The sequence below is a fragment of the Notothenia rossii genome, assembly GCF_949606895.1.
Source record: "Notothenia rossii genome assembly, chromosome: 11".
NCBI lineage: Eukaryota > Metazoa > Chordata > Actinopteri > Perciformes > Nototheniidae > Notothenia > Notothenia rossii.
The window spans coordinates 41,339,414-41,356,301 of NC_136910.1; the positions used below are offsets into that span (position 1 = coordinate 41,339,414).

The 16,888-nt window shown below is 41.8% G+C and overlaps 1 protein-coding gene across 1 annotated transcript; it reads right to left on the reverse strand.

Annotated features, from left to right (window-relative positions):
• Positions 1 to 686: 686 nt before the first annotated feature.
• On the reverse strand, positions 687 to 10,180 carry LOC307025207 (eosinophil peroxidase-like). Its single transcript, XM_079659835.1, is given in 16 exon segments — positions 687 to 3,145; positions 3,637 to 3,852; positions 4,150 to 4,387; positions 4,484 to 4,654; positions 4,856 to 5,114; positions 5,202 to 5,310; positions 5,312 to 5,357; positions 5,876 to 6,256; positions 6,304 to 6,514; positions 6,601 to 6,703; positions 6,705 to 6,713; positions 6,969 to 7,101; positions 7,705 to 7,880; positions 9,503 to 9,573; positions 9,673 to 9,732; positions 9,863 to 10,180. Coding segments are annotated over 15 exon segments (2,217 nt in total). The 5' UTR covers positions 9,863 to 10,180; the 3' UTR covers positions 687 to 3,111.
• Positions 10,181 to 16,888: the final 6,708 nt, after the last annotated feature.

Sequence of the window (16,888 nt, forward strand, 5' to 3'; positions counted from 1 at the left end):
TGCCCAGTTCTCCACTGCTTCTCCTCACACCATAGCTAAATTTCTCTCTGATGGTCGTTATTTCTTCTAATCCTTGGCTGCTCCTGGTCTCTTGGACGCCTAGCAGGCTCATAATTATAAGTTTGTGGTCCGTCATATGCATTCGAATATTCATGTTCAACTTCTTCTGTGTCTTCTGTGTCGAAACCAGCATTGGGATCCATGTTTATTAATACGTTACACCGGCCGCTCTCCCCCTTGTGTCCCCCGTGTTACGTCACACGCGGGAGGTCACGTGCCGAGGCTTTTTTATGCGGAAGTGAACATTTCTTACAAAAACGACGCCAGATGTCACTGTAGTGTATATTTCTGTATATTTTTTGAAAATCTAGTGTATTCATCATTTTCCTACACATTTATTCACAGGTGTCTTTAACCTGGAAGTTGCTCTTTAATGAATGTATTTATCGTGTGAGTTTGGAAATAAAAGTTGCATATTCTGATTCTGATGTTCTAAAAAAATGTTTAAAACATAAATATAAAAAGGTTTTAAAAAGTGATTGTTTAATGTTTTAAGGAGGTGACGCTACCCAGCCAATCAAATGGGTGCAGTCAGTGAGTCAGCACGATAGATTCAAACACACACAGAGACGAGACAAGAAGAGAGAAACACTCGGAGTAATTTCAAATGGCGTGCTCAAAAAAGAGAAAACAGAGCATTTAATGACATGTTCTCTTACTGGACCTCTGACCCCTGCATTATAGCAACAACGACAATAATAATAATAATAATAATAATAATAATAATAATAATAATAATAATAATAATAGCAATACTAATTGGGAGGGTTAAGAACTACAGGTGTTGCTTGATCTGAATGTGAACTTTCATTTGGCTTCATTTTGCTCTTAAAATATGACTGCAACATTTTAGTGCTTAAAACCAACCTCTTCTTCCCCGACACCTCTACAGTTATCACCCGGACCTACAGGACCAAACACCACATATGAAAAAGGGTTAAGACAGAGTCAAGAAGAAGAAATAAAAAAAAACAGGTTAAAAGCGGAATGAAAAAGTACAGTTAGGAAAAATGTCTTAATTCAGATTAGCAATTTGGACCCTGTGGTTGTTTGATCTCTGCACCTGTCCCTCCAGGCCAGGGATGGGCAAATGGCGGACCGGGGGCCGCATGAGGCCCCCACCTCCTCTTTTTGCGATCCTCAGATCAATTTAGGAAACAACGTAGTTTATTTAAAAAATATACATATTTTTTTACTTGTTGTACTGATACTACGTGATTTCGTTCGGCAGCCAAATACCGCAAAAATAATCTGTGACGCGTTTGTGTGTATTGTGTTTGTTTCCCGGGGAAAAAATACTCACAAGAAACACCGTCTGTTGTTATGCCTGCTGTGATAAATTACTCCGTTCTCCGTTTGTAATTATGCTGTTACAAGCTTCAAAGTTGTATTTATCATCTGAATTTGGCGAAACAAGTTTAATATTCTAAAAGCCAAGACTTTGTTTATTTTAAATCAGATGAAAACAAACTGTGACGGACCCTTCCGTGTTATCTATGATTACTCTACGCCAGGGCTATTCAACTACACATTCAGTTGGGCCAGATTTTATAACTACAAAATGCAGCTGGGCCAGACATTCAGCGGCCTGTAAAAAGCGGGTAGTGACACATTTTAAACCAACACATATTACTGTGATGAAAAACATGCAATTTGTATTCATTGTTCATCTAAAAAAGTGCACAAAAACACAACAAATTAGCATTAATTTAACAGAATCTGAAAAAAAGTGCACAGTTGTAGCATTACATTTGTTGCTTTAGAAGTCAAATATTCAGGTTAGTTTTTTTGAACCAGGCACATCACAAAGTGCATTTACTGAATACAATAATAGCAGTCTTAATAAATGTCCTCACATACAAAAAAAAACAGCTAAAGAGCTCCAATGCAACACAAAGAGGTAGTACTGTAGCAATACTATTTTTTCACTTTTCAAGTAATAACCAAAAAATCATACGTTTTGGTCACATTTGACCCGGACACATTACAAAGTGCATTTAAATGAATACAGAAAGAACTGTCAAACCCTTCAGTGCACAAACCCAGCGCCGTATAGACTCTATATGGCGCTGCACAAACCCATAACAAGGGACACGGGTAACTATATGAATGAATACTACACTACACGTCTACTATAGTAAACTAGGTGCTTACTATCACCTCATTTGTGATTTGTCATCGCTGACTTTCTCAATGGGAGAAGGGACATTTTTTGTTTTGAACAAGAGCAGTGATTTTTGGCTCATAGGATGTCAATGCAATCCTAAAACATTGGTGAAGAGTGCTGTCAGTCAGGGAGCAGCGAGTGCTACTTTTGATTGAGTTCATGTGTGAAAAGCTTGATTCACATGTGTATGTTGATCCAAACATACTGAGCACAGAGATCGCTACTTTCTGAACGTTAGGGAACTGCTGTTTTTTGACATCACTCCAAAACTTCGCTGGCCCGTTAGTGCGCTGCGTGTCAATAAGTTCCAGTGTATATTTCCCCTTGTCGATGCAGGGGACCACTTCCTTTGCTCTGGTTGATACGTCCCTCTCTATTGCAACAGTGAAGGGGTCTCTAGCAAAGCCCATCACCTCTGTGGGCAGAGCAAGTCCATAATCGACCGGCAAAGTTCTCTTTCAACCTTGCAATGAAATCTGTCATCACATCCGTGATTTGTGCCGGAAATGTGATGTGTTTGGGGAGCGTCGGAAAATGCAGCATCCGACCCGTGCTCAAGTCGGTCGCGAAAAGGTCCAGCTTGACTTGGATCATCTGCTCCACAAGATAAATGACCGTTTTGTCTCTGTTTACGCTTCAGAGTTGAGAGAGACATGTTTTAGAGTTGCTATCATAGGACCACCGTTACTAGCACCACTAGATGCACTTTCAAAAAACATGCTGCGTTGTGGTTTGGTGGTTTCTATGCAACACGGAGTGTTGCGTTCATGGTCTGTACTAGTGTAGGAATTTGGCTACGGGAGGCTGGGCCACTCGGGAGTTGGTTCTGGGCCGCATCTGGCCCGTGGGCCGCCAGTTGAATAGGCCTGCTCTACGCCTTGCATTCATAATTTCAGCCGGAGGGAGGGGGTGGCGGCGCTGCGGAAGAGCAGAATGCGAGTGAGAGGTGCCTGTCATCTTCCCTTTACAAGCTTCAAAAATGTATTTATCGTGTAATGTTTTTAATAAAAGCTTCATATTCTGAAAGCCAATACTTTGTTTATTTAAAATCAAACAAAACACCCGAACCCAGAAAAACTATATTTTTACACAAATCCACTTTTATTTTTAAATGTGCCGTTGCGACTTCCGACTGATTTCGATAGAGCGGGTAAAATATGAGCACAGCCCTCTTTGGATGTCAGCATGAGCAAGAGAAAGGTATCAGAGGAAAATCAAGATAAGTGGGAGAAAGAATATATTTTCACTTAATTCAGGGGTAAACCACAATGTTTAGTATGTTTGCAGACCGTTGCTGTAATGAAAGTAACAACTTGAGCCGCCACTAATACTAATTTGTGTATGTGTGTGTTCCAAGTGAATTTGCGGCCCCCTGGTGGCCAGTACATAAATTATGTGGCCCCCATCACCATCCAATTTGCCCATCCCTGCTCCAGGCGGACAGGTTCAGCCTGCGTCGGATGCTGGAGCAGTAGACGAGTCTGTTGCAATTTGAGATGACGCTGAAGGCGTCGGTAGGGACATACGAGATGCCGGTGTTGTCGCAGAGGATCCTGGATATGGTGGAGGTGGACAGAGCCGCTCTGTGAGCCGGGGAGAACACGCCCTGGTTCTCGTACCACAGCCTGATGAACAGACTACGGTCAGCAGATCATGTGTTTGTAAAGCATTTATTTTCATGATTGTGCATCTGGCATTTGATATAAATATATAACACCATTTATTATGTCAGACACATTTTTTTTATACGTATGCATTTTGAAAATCTAATGCTCCACATAGGCATGAATGTAAGTACATGTACAATTTAACAGTTCATCAACAAAACAAAAATACTGTAACCTGTGACACTATATAAATGTAGATTGTTAGAAATCAGAACTAAATGTGATTCACATGTTATTATCTACATGGACACTGACCTGTCCCCCTGGCGGATCCTCTGGAACTGTGATGCGATGAGGCAGGCGAACAGAGGCCCCACACGGCCTCCACGGACAAACGGCTCCGCCACGCCTCCCATCCAGACGTCGATGTTGGCGGGGGTCCCGTAGAGCTGAAGCAGCTTACGGGCCAGGCCGGCGTTGTTCAAAACCCGAGCGAGCTCTGCCTGGTTCCCTGGCTGAGACAGGCCACAGAACTTGCGACAGGCGTTGTAGCCTAGAGGAGAAAACATCGGGTAAGCAAATAGTGGATGAGGACAATAAGAAAGAAAGAAACATCAGAGAAGGATGATATTCAAAGTGAGGGATGTACCAGGCAAGTCGTGGTCACGCCCCCTCTCCATGTTGAGGGAACCGAGATCCAAAGCCAGATGCATCACAAACTGGAACAAGCGCTCCCTCAGAGCGTCCACCATCATGTGATCCTGAGTGTTCAGCTTAGCAGGACTACCAACCAGACCACGGAACAGGGGGTCAATGCCCCCTGGAGATATTTAAATAGAAGTTAGGGTGACAGATTGACAGATTTGAGAAGCTGAAAACAGCATTCTCGTCCATAATTGCATGAAAAACTACTTTAGCAGTAAATTGAATGTTATTTTTCTGTCCTTAGACACTTTTTTTGTTTGACTTATAGTTGCATTTCTATTTGATAAGTTACTCCACTGCTCTCTGTAAAACTCACCCTCGAAGACGACCTTCCAGGGGGTGAAGAAAGCCTCGAACAAAGGTACGCTGGATAAGCCGGAGTTCTCCCTGTAGTTATCATCCAGACGGGATATGACTGGCTGGATGGCCAAGTGGGCGAAGCGGAAAGCTGCTGTAGCGAAGACGTTGGCGATGCTTGGGTCCACGTTAGCATTGTAGCCGGGGTAACGGCCAAGCTGTCTACGCATTGTATCAGGACCCACAATGTGAGGCAGATAGTGCCTGAACACAAACAACTGGGAGAGACAGAGGTCGATTTTCAGTAAAAGATGTTGTTGTAAGGATAGAATATATAATCATGAGTGACCCTCAGGTTTTGCTACCTGTGTGTAAGCCCCCATGATTTTGCGGGCCTCCTGGTAGAGCTTCTCGCTGTCCCACTGCGGGTTTATTCCCTTCAGCTGTCTGGCCAGGCGGTTGTGCTCACGCAACAGTGTGAATAGATGTGAGAGCGATGTTCTCGTCCACGCGGACGTCACCTTACAGACGTCCACGTTCACTCCTCTGATCAACTGATACAGTTGATTAGAGGAGTTTATGTCCTTTAAAAATACTGGCTTTATAAATGATTAATCATGTCCTAATAGTTTCAAACATGGGCATGAAGAGGTGAAAAAAAGGGAACATTTTGCTTATTTACCTCTTATTTACTATAAATTACTTTCTATTTTTCTTAGCTCAGTTATTATATCTTTAATATAGTGAAAACAATCTATGTTCTTTTTCTTTGATACTAAAAATTATTTAGATGCACACATGATGCATTGTTGTAGTGAATATTTAATTTTTTTAATTTTCAAGATACTTATACAGTATATTTATATATACTTACTTATATGGACACTTAATTACAAGATAAGACACACCTCTGCATTACAATATAAGTAGCCTATTGAAAAAAGGATGTATAAGACATGTTAGTGACATATAGTTTATAATAGCTATTAAGCCAATAAAATGTCGCCTTTAAAGCCATTAGTGACAGGAAGAGACTTACCTGCGAGGAAACAGGGCACCTCTATGGCGTTGATGTCGTTGGTGACCCTCTTGCGATTTGCGCACATATTCACATGCATAGGCTGGAAGGGCAGCAGCTCACGTCTGTTGTCTCTGAACTCGGTGTTAACGCGCAGCAAACCACCGTCACTGTCGGGATCTCGGAGAAACTTGTCGGGATCTCGGAGAATCTTGGCGAGCTGCTCCTCAGAGCCGTATACCTGGCCCAGATCCAGGAAGGCCGTCAGCGCGTTGATCTGCTCTCTCTTTGTAGGTTCCCCGCCAAAATTGTAGGCGGAGTATCCTGAACCGCAAACAGGGGCCAATCTGAACGCAGGGATGCAGCTGTTGTAGGAAAGAGTCCAAGAGTTATGTTTGGAAGCTTTTAAGTGAAAACAACATTTATTATTTATTTTTGAGCATTCAAACCAACCGGGATGGGTATGCATGGCTCGGTTTTCTCACAGCTCTCGTCACAGTTGATGCCGTTGCTGAAGGAGCGGATGCTGGGGGAGAATGGCGTGAAGGTGAGATCGTGGTCGTTCCATTGACCAAACGTGGTCACCATGTGAGTGTATTCCCGGTCGTTGACCACGCCTGCGTCTGTTGTGCTCAGAATGTTGTTGGACACCTGTCGCACCTGAAGGTGGAGGACAACTTGGTTTTAATTTAAATCTGCATTTACGTATATTAATCAAGGTGAGTATTTGCGATTTGAGGTCGTACCAGTGGGAGCAAGAAGTTGTTGATTCTTCGAGTTCTGTCCCAGCCCTTCGGTTGGGAGATGGCGTCGTCATACTCAGCAGGAAGCCAGCGGGCGAAAGGGGTGTGGGTTTTTTCTAAAAGCAAACAGAAAACGGTCATGTTTGGAAACGCTGCTTGAGAAATCCTAGGTTTACACATCTCCTGTGGTGTATGGCTCAAGATGTTTAGGTGTATTAGGATTGCTTTTTGGAATGAAAAATACAATTTATTTTTACATACATCGACAATGTATCTTTGTCCAATATGGTGTTTCAGAAGTCCAAATAAATGAAAATGCTTCTTAGATTTAAAAAGTGCATTTTTTATAAAAACATTTATGTTTCTCTTACATGTTGTTGCAGACGCTGGTGGCTGTGCGATACGGGTTGAGGTTTGGTGTTGTGCGGTATGAAGGAAAAGTGACTTGACTTGCACATCCAGTTATTTCTGTCAGCTTATTCAGGTCCTCTTCAGAGAGCAAATCTGTACAAAATATATATTTAATAGAGTTACATGTCTGGTTCCTAATTGCAGCCTTGAAATGCTCCGTGCCTATATTACAAAATGGTAAACCTCAGAAACCAGGAAAAGTTGTGAGAAAACAATCTGATCTCTGTATCTTCTGAAGCAATTGGAAACAGGACTCAGAGAGACACGAGGAGAGCTGGAGCTTTGATGGCAAACACTGATGGTTTATTTGGAGTTACGGCCGGAGAATTTACAAGACAGGTGGTTGCCAAACCAATTCTGAAGAACTCTTTTAGTAGCTCGAGGTTTTAACTTCGGAGTGTAATAATCAACATTCTTTATCAGTGATACGAAACAATTATGGACCCTGAATCTATAGAGCTCTCGTCCATTGAAAATAATGTGCACCAGGGAACCTACGTCCCTGAACATTGAATTACCTCATGGCGGCTTGTGCTCTGTCATAGACTGGCAACAACAATGCGCCCAAGCTGCCCCTCCTTAAGAGATAGCAGCAATACCCAAGGCCGTAGAACTATGCCATGGGAAAAGAGACAGTAAAGAGAGAAAACGATGAACTGGGTCAAAGGTTGAATCCCTAAGCAAATTATATCTGACCTGTCACGTTGAGTGAGCGTTTGTGCACATGACGCACCCTCTCCTGTAGCAGACGGAGGGTTTGTGTCATGTAGTCTGCAGATTTCACAGCTGAGCGTGTTCCACCGCGAGGCTGCTTCAGCAGGCGGAAAGCATCGTGAGGACGCACCACCTCTTTACGGACCCGTCTCAGACTCCTGGAGGAGAAAAAGTCACAAAATCAAACAATGAATTTAAATTGTGTTATTTTTTGGGATAATCCGTAACTTTTTCCATACATTTTTCTGAAATAATGCAATAATGGCTTGCATGCAAATTAAAAACTCTTCAGGGGTGCCCAACCTTTTTTGAACCGAGAGGTACTTTTAAAGTTACCAGTCTGCCGAGATCTACCAGTCCAAATAGAGAGGCGTAGTCATTACTGACAGCCTACTACCAGGTAAATACACACTTCTACTTGTATAAAACTGATCTTTGTACGATTAATACTTCATAAAATACTGCAAATACTTTATCTTACCTCTTTCTAATCTACACACATACAAGTATTTAACTGAAGTCACACAACAGTGTTGTTGATACAGAGTTGGAGTTTATTCATACGTCACATACTACAGTGGGTAATGTTTTCAAGAAACATTGAACAGTGCTGCCACATATGACACAGGAAAAAAAGAAAAGACACTGAACCCTTTCTTTGCCATTATATAAAAATAGTGTTGCTATAAAAGTATAAATTAGGCTTACCAATAAAACAACTCAGATCTGAAGCTACACAGGAATCTGCTGCCAAAGTGCAATAAAAAAGACAAAATTAATAGAATCAAACCCTTTTTTGTAGCATTTTAGTAGAGTATTTAAAAAGAAATGCCTTTAAAATAGGATGCAAGCAACACTAGTTTCTTAACCTGAATTGATAATAGACTATAATCAATTTAAGTTTGCATTCCTATACCATTGTGTACAATAATTATAATGAATAAGTTCAAACAAACTAAAACTCACTGCTGATTAATAACGGTATTTAACTCGTTTTATTATATCAATAACCTGTTGAAATGCTACTGTTATTTTTACTGTCCCCCAAAAGCGCGTCGGCAGCCTCCAGGAAAGCTTCTTTCACAACTTTGCCGTCTTTGAAAGACTTCATGTGTTTCGCAAGAACGTGACTGACACGATAAGATGCTATGGTAGCAGCCTTGCTCTTGTTGTTGGGCCTGGTGAAAATGGGCTGTTGTGCATTTAGCTGTCCTTTCAGGTCCCTCACCTTTTGGCAGCGTAGGGCAGAATTAGGAGGGAATTCCGTCTCGTAGCGTTTGTGCACTGTTTTGAAATGCCGCTCCTAAATTACCCTTCTTCGATAAAGCCACGCTTGCATTGCAGATGAGGGACAGATGGACTTTGAATTGGAATAGATACAAAAATAATCATCCTCCCACTCGGAGTGAAAATTATATATTTTGGGCTTTTTTGCTCCTGCAATAATTGCGGTCTTGGGTGTGTGCGGACTGTGACTCCCGTTGACACGGAAAACGTCAGCGAAATAGTGCCCACTGCCCACCAGACACGATTGTGTCACGCCGGCCAATCACAAAGCTTTGATGCGTTCAAGTGCATTATTCTGGCACAGGAAGATTATGTTATAGGACATTAACGATACAACTGAGTATTGTTGTTCTATTTTTAGACACATCTCGCGATCGACTGGGAATCTCCCCGCGATCGACCGGTCAATCGCGATCGACTGGTTGGGCACCCCTGGTGTACATGATCGCAGAATTATATTAAAATATAAATTACTATTTTAAAATGAACTCACTCTTCTCTTGAGTACAATTTTCTTTGCCTCCTCAAAACAGGTTTGAAGAAGAGGACTGCCGAATTGTTCCCCTGCGAAGAACACATTTGTCAAATATCGCAATAATTTGGAATTAACCAGTAATGTTACAAAAATGGAGAAATTAAACAGTGAATACGATGTAGCTTAACTGCTGGTTTGGAGTGAGCAGGAATCAGGCATACGCCCAGCACAACGGCAGAGAAAAGCATCTAATAAAAAATAAGAAAAAGTCAATACAAAAGCTGAATCTAAAGTTGTTTGTGAAAAGTTATGTTTTAGCTTAATGTTACACCAAAATATCAAAACATCCCAATAAAACACAAATGTTCTACTTCTTACCTGTGTCTGTGAAGACTCCTGTGAAGATTTAAGTTGCTCTTGAAAATGTGGAGTGTGTGATGCTGTCTCCTTCTTGGCCTCGATGCCTCGCCCTGAGCTGATTAAGTGAAGATAATGTCCGTAAAATGCAGTTCCTTCTTCCTTCTCTCCGTGCTGCAGCAAACCCTTTACCCTTATCAGTTATTGTTTTTGGTCAACTTATGTCAAAACTGTGATGTTTTATATTATACTACCATTTACAGTATTTTAAGTGGTAAGGTAAGTAAGTAAGCTGTTGAATACATTATTTTCTTATTTTCATTGTTTTTTGTTTTTAAAGCATTTTTATACCATTTAAAAATAAAAAAAACTTTTCTACTTTTGGACATTCTGTGGGCACATTTTTTTAATTGTTTTTCATCAGATCCAGTCTTTTTTTTTAACTGGAGAAATATTTTGTATCCCACATTTAAAAATATATATATTAGCAGCACTTTGAAAGTTTTCTTTATATCGCTTGTTCACTGTTGCCATTTTGTGGCTGATGGTCATCTTTCATTTCAAACCTTTATTTATCCAGGTGTATCCCTTGAGACCAGGGGCGGACTGGCCATTGGGAATACCGGGAGTTTCCCCGGTGGGCCGGAGGGCCAAAAAAATATATATATATATATTCCGGCCACTCCCTTTTTTTTGCTTACCTAAATCCTACCAGCCCACATTTGTAAGTGTTCCAGCCCAGCTCAGCCCAGGCCAGCCCAGCCCAGGCCAGGCCAGCCCAGCCCAGTGGGGTGTGGCCCACTGGGCTGGGCTGGGCCGTTTTGATGGGCTACCTTTGTTCTATCTATCAGTTTCAATTTCACACACCAGGCCTGTAGCAGCTGTCACTGCGCAGTGAACGATCAGGAGTGAGGGACTGAGAGACCTTGCTGGCAGTTGCTTACAGATGGATAAACAAGCTCCAAAGCGTAAAGGCGTTTTTTGTATAGTTTGTGTTTACAGTATAAGCTACAGTATTGTAGCGAGCCCTGGGTTCAGAGGGAGGGGCTTGCACAGGGGAGGGGAGGGGGGGATTGGCAGGGAAACAGGGTTCAGGGGGAGTGGCTGTACGGCTGTACCCGTAGGATAGAAAAGGAGGAAGTGACGTCTGACTCAGAGGTCGCGCGGCTGTGGAGAAGAACGTGTTGCCCACATTCTGTTACTGAGTTTAGGCTAGTTAGCTAGCAGGTTTATTGTTTTGGGTGCAGTCACTTTTGCCGCCACTTGCTGTTCAAATAAATGTTGAAAGAAAAAGTAAATCTGTTTACAGTTCTGTTTTATATGGGTGTTGAAGAAGAATTGGGAGGGATGAAACCCTCTTTAATGGTCACACATGCAGAGCACAGCACACACAGAGACATGTGTTCTCTGCATTTAACCCATCGTAGTACCAGGAGTCTAGTACTAGGAGCAGTGGGCAGCTATTGTACAGTGCCCGGGGAGCAATGGGAGTGAGGGGGGAAGGAGGATGTCCGGTGCCTTTCTCAAGGGCACCACGGCAGGGCAGGAGGTGAACTGGGACCTCTCCAAGTAGAAGTCCACACTCCAAATGTAGGTCTGGTCGGGGACTTGAACCGGCGACGTTACGGCTCACAGTCCAATTCCCTACTGACTGCCATAGATTTAGTCCCTAATTTTGCTCTCAAAGTGCACCAGATTGATGCATTTAACTTCAACATTTAAAAAAAAATCTTCCCGGGGGAGCTTGCCCCCGGACCCCCCTAGAGGAGGTGAGGTCCACCACCTGCCCACACCCCCTGTTAAATTGTCTCACCCACATTGAGGATGCTTCCTACGCCCATGTTTTATTCCATGTGTCAAGTCAGGCAAATTGGGTCAAAATGTTATTGCATCAATGATCTGTTAACATTAAAATCACTAAATATATGCTGTAACTATTTTGTTCTAGGCAACTCAAGGGCTCAGGTAATGTGATTACTATATGAATAATTGTCCAAAATAACATAAAATGAATAGTTTTTTTTGTTAAGTTACATACTTTCGTCGCCGGCCAGCGACCAGTGGGCCTGTCTGTCAATTAATCCCCGGGCCACTTTTTTCCCCCAGTCAGCCCCTGCTTGAGACCATTGATCTCTTTTTCAAGGGAGACCTGCTATCTTTCGTCCTATGACGCAGATGCCCAGCCTTGGGCAGCATGCTATCTCCCTTAAGGAGGGGCTGCCCTAGCATTTTGTTTTTGTTACCATTATGACCGGGCAACTCTCGGTCAGAGATAGTTATTGTTATGGGCAGGGCCAGTTTTAGACATTTTGGTGCCCTAGGCGAGATTATGATTTGGTGCCCCCCCCCCATAATATCTCCAGTTTTAAACGATATTTTGAAGATATATGTTTTTATTTATCCTAATAATTATAAAGGTGTGCCTTGGAAATATTTGTTTCATAAATTGTGACCAAACCGTTTGAGACCCACTGAGATAACTTAAACTAAAGTGAACTATCTAAACCCTCAGAGTCCTTTACCTCACTGAGCTTTAGTTATCAGCCTCAATCCAACAACAATCCGCGGTACCGATGTTGCAACAAGTCCTCCAACTCATACGACCAAATAGGTCGATTGTTCCGACCCATAATACAACCCACAGGAGCGTTTTCAATCAACGGGAGCGTCAGACAATAGCAGAGGCGCGGGAAGGTATTTTGAGTGGAGGTGCTGGACTCCAGTGAACACTATTACGGGCACTATAGAGAGCCGCAGTGACGCGTCGTAAAACCCGGAAGTAAGTTAGCATTTTTAGCACTTCCGGTTCCTTCCTCAAAAAGCAATGCATTTTTTCCATAGGGTTTTGGAAAATAGCTCGAAATAAGGTCTGTGGTTGACTCAAATTTAAGAGGTAATTGACGTTTTGTTCTACGACATTAAATACATCAGCAGTGACCCCACTGGGGATTTTTGAAGAGTTTACGTGTCTGAAAAACGATGGTTGTTACCGAATGGCTGAATAGGACTACAGAAATTGTGGAGGCCGTTGTACGTCATTACGCCGAACACGTAAACACTCCCGCTAAGTTTGTTTTCCCCTGTGCTCTGCTTAAAAGCAAGTACCTGCCTATCTTTAGTATCTGTATATCTATATCTGACCATTAGAATCTGTATTTTTGAAATTGTCGTTTTTAACACCGTAGTTTTACAAATTATAGAATAATTAATTACCAGTGTTTTCCAATTTTACTCGGCAGTTCATTTCGTTGGCTAACGTTAGCTAAAGCTAGCGCTACTAGTTAGCTACGCAATGGTTTGTTGCTTTGCTCCGGGTTGCAGCCACAGGTCTTCGCATGAAACGTGCTTGTTCTATCGTTTCCCGGCCAATGTTTTCCAAAGGAGAGTCTGGATTCGTGCCATGAGGTAAGCTGACGTTACATTTTTGTCCATGTCACGGTGAAATGTAAATAATGGGTAGTGACTGTATCGCCGTTATAGAGATGGCGCTGCTGAAAAGACCGCAACACAAGTAAAGATAATGAATACATCCTATTAAAACCTGTGTGGCTTATATGATAAGTCTTATTAGTACAAGCAGCATAACGTTTCACCATGTAACTAAAGATTGTAGTCAGGGAAATCAGTTTGACATATTGAACTAATAACAAATCACCTCTGGCTGGCAGAGAACTCTCTGCTCCATAGCTTCTCTTGGACGTAAAATCACATGTACATTTTACATTTATATTCAATTTAATATCCCATCCCTCACATACTTTTGTATATATAATAACTTATATTTTGTTTTTCTTGTTATGCTGCTGACACACAAACATTTCCCAAATTGGGATCAATACAGTAATATCTTATCTTAATTAATTAAGAAATATAACTATTATAATTAGTGTAGCAGCTGACACCTATTTTCAATATGGATTAATCTACCATTTATTTCTTTAGTTCAATTTTCATCTATAAAAATGTCAAAATAGTGAAAATGTTCACGAGACTTATCAAAGTGCAAGGTTATATCTTTAGATGTTTTGTTTTAGCCTATGTACTGTATGTCTTAATGCTCTTACAGTATATGTGACGGTGTGACTTCCATGAAACTATATTTTATATCTTCCCAACACACGAGCTGACAGAAAACCTAACACTCTAACAACCACAACATTGCAAAGGCGAGTAAATGTAAATTAAAAACAATTCACAATTTTATTATTTCTTCTTCTTTCTTGCAGTGAGGTGAAGCTGACCTTGCACTTGGTGCCAGTAAGGATGTTCCTCACGCAGGCTGAATGTTTCTCCTTCCTTACTGACAAAGAAGCCCTTGATTTGCAATGCTTCACTAATTGTCATTTCCCTTGCTCCGTAGAGACACTTTACCTCAAGCACAGCGGAAGACCCTACCAGACCATCTGGAGATGCCCCCAACATTCCTGATTGGGAGGGCCACAAATCTGACTCATGGACCTGCATCTCAGTTGCAGTGGTGAATGCCCTGACGCCCTCACATTCATTCATAGTCCCCCACTGTACAGACAAAACACCATCAAGGGCCTGTGTTGCCTTAGCACCCTGGCAATAAAGGAAGCAGTCACACGCTTTGACCTCAGGACAGCTCCAAAGTTGCTGGCAGTCAACCTTCCTTTCCTGAACAAATGCCAGTTTGGGCTGGTTCGCTGACCAGTGGTAGCCACCTGAATTGCCCTCTGTTGCTCTTCAGACAATGCCATGCTTGCCACAAATGCCTCAGGTCCCTGATGCCCAACAGATTTGATAATTTCAGGAACAGTAAGTGTTTCCAAGCTGTAGTGTTCCTCTTCTGGCTCGGGGGAGAGAAGCCAAGAAATTCCTGAGAACCTGCCCCCGAGTCTGTCCCTCAGCCAGTCACGATCTTCGGAGGTAGGCTCTCTTGTCAGCGGGTTAAATTAGTTATTGGTTTCAACAGTCACATTAAAACAGTTACTAAATCAGCTTACTATCACCTAAAGAACATATCTAGGATTAAAAGACTAATGTCACAGCAGGATTTGGAAAAACGTGTCCATGCTTTTATCTTCAGTAGACTGGACTACTGCAATGGTGTCTTCACAGGTCTCACTAAAAAATCTATTAGAAAGCTGCAGCTGATTCAGAACACTGCTGCTCGAGTCCTCACTAACACTAAGAAAGTGGATCACATCACTCCTGTTCTGAAGTCTTTACACTGGCTTCCTGTGTGTCAAAGAATATATTTCAAAATACTGCTGCTGTTTATAAAGCACTGAATGGTTTAGGACCAAAATGCATTTCTGACCTCCTGCTAAATGATGAACCATCCAGATCTCTCAGGTCTTCAGGGACTTGTCAGCTTTCTGTCCCCAGAGTCAGAACTAAACATGGTAAAGCAGCGTACAGTTATTATGCTCCAAATATCTGGAACAAACTCCCAGAAACCTGCAGGTCCGCTGCAACTTACTACTTTTAAATCCAGGCTGAAGACTTTTCTTTTTGTCGCTGCTCTTAATTGAACTATTAATATCTTAGACTGCACTGTAACTTTTATCCATGTATTTTTTCTTTTAATGTTTCTTTTATTAGCTTTTCTTTTTAATGACTGATTTTAAATGCCATTTTCTTAATGTCTTTCATTTTTTGTAAAGCACTTTGAATTGCCTTGTGTTGAAAAGTGCTATATAAATAAACTTGCCTTGCCTAATAAAGATTTCATGTGACACATAAAATTGATTTGTTGATGGGAATTCATGTGAATAAATTAACTCGGTCTTAAAAGGTTAACGGTACTCTTGCTATCACTACTCACCGACACTATAAACCTTGTCCCTCATGCTAGCCCTGACAACACCGGTAAGCACACCTTCATCTAGGCTGCACTGTAACGTGTCCTGACTTGTAGTGGTTCTCTCCTCTATCTACACTCTTCTTGTCATCTTTGTAAAACGATATCAGACTGGTAATTGACACAGCCATGACTTCTAGTTAAATTCAGTGTGGCTAAAATGAAAAGCTTTGTTAAAATATGCAAGCACGCGAAAGTCAAATTCAGCTTTATTGTCAAAAATTCTACATGTGTTATACATCCAGAAATACCGAAATATCGTTTCCCACAGTGTGACATGTATACATAAAACAAAAAGGGCCTAGATAAACGTGGTATACATTAAACAAAACGGGCCTAGATAACCGGGGTATACAGTTTAAAATATTAATATATTTAAAGTTTTCAAAGTGCAGTTTCAGTGCAAGTCAGTTCAAACGATCTTAAGTTGGCGTGACGTTGAAGTCGTGCGACCCTGCTGCTGTACTGGCTTGTAGTTCGTTTATAGCATAACGTTAGCATTTTGCTTCTGCCGACTAGATTTATTATTCAAAAATTATAAAAGTAGGGTTGACATGTGGTTATTATCCGGCTGAACAAAACGTGATCCATCTCTTAAATATGTGTCAACCACAGACCTTATTTCGAGCTATTTTCCAAAATCCTATGGAGAAATTGCATTGCGTTTTAGACGAAGGAACCGGAAGAAGTTTACTTCCGGGTTTAAGGACGCGTCACTGCGGCTCTCGCGCGAGCACCAAACGGGAAACTGGGGAAGAGCCGGGACGCCAATACGGAAGTGCTACACACTGCAGTTCATATATTGGCCGATAGGCGATGGCTGCAGAAAGGAGCAATTTCCATAGACCCCCATGTTAAAATGCCCAATTTTACAGCAGAAAAAGACAAGTTTCTACCCCTGGCTCCATACATTTTATTATCGATATAGTTAGATTCCACCTTCATTATTATGGATCTGTGAGTGAATTGTTTTCTAACACGACCTTTTTATTTATATTAGGTCTTAAAGTTTTTGCATAAATTAGGGCGTGGTCACATTGAGTGACGGCTCTGTGAAGTGACTGCTACTGCTAGCTTCTTGTCTCTCTGCTACCTGCTCCGTGAAGCTAGCTACAGGGACTCTGCCTGGTCAGTTCATCCAGGAAACACAACTTGAAGCCGGCCTTGGTTGTTTGTTCTTCATGCTTATATATCGGGCTATTGTGACTCGCTCTGCGGTT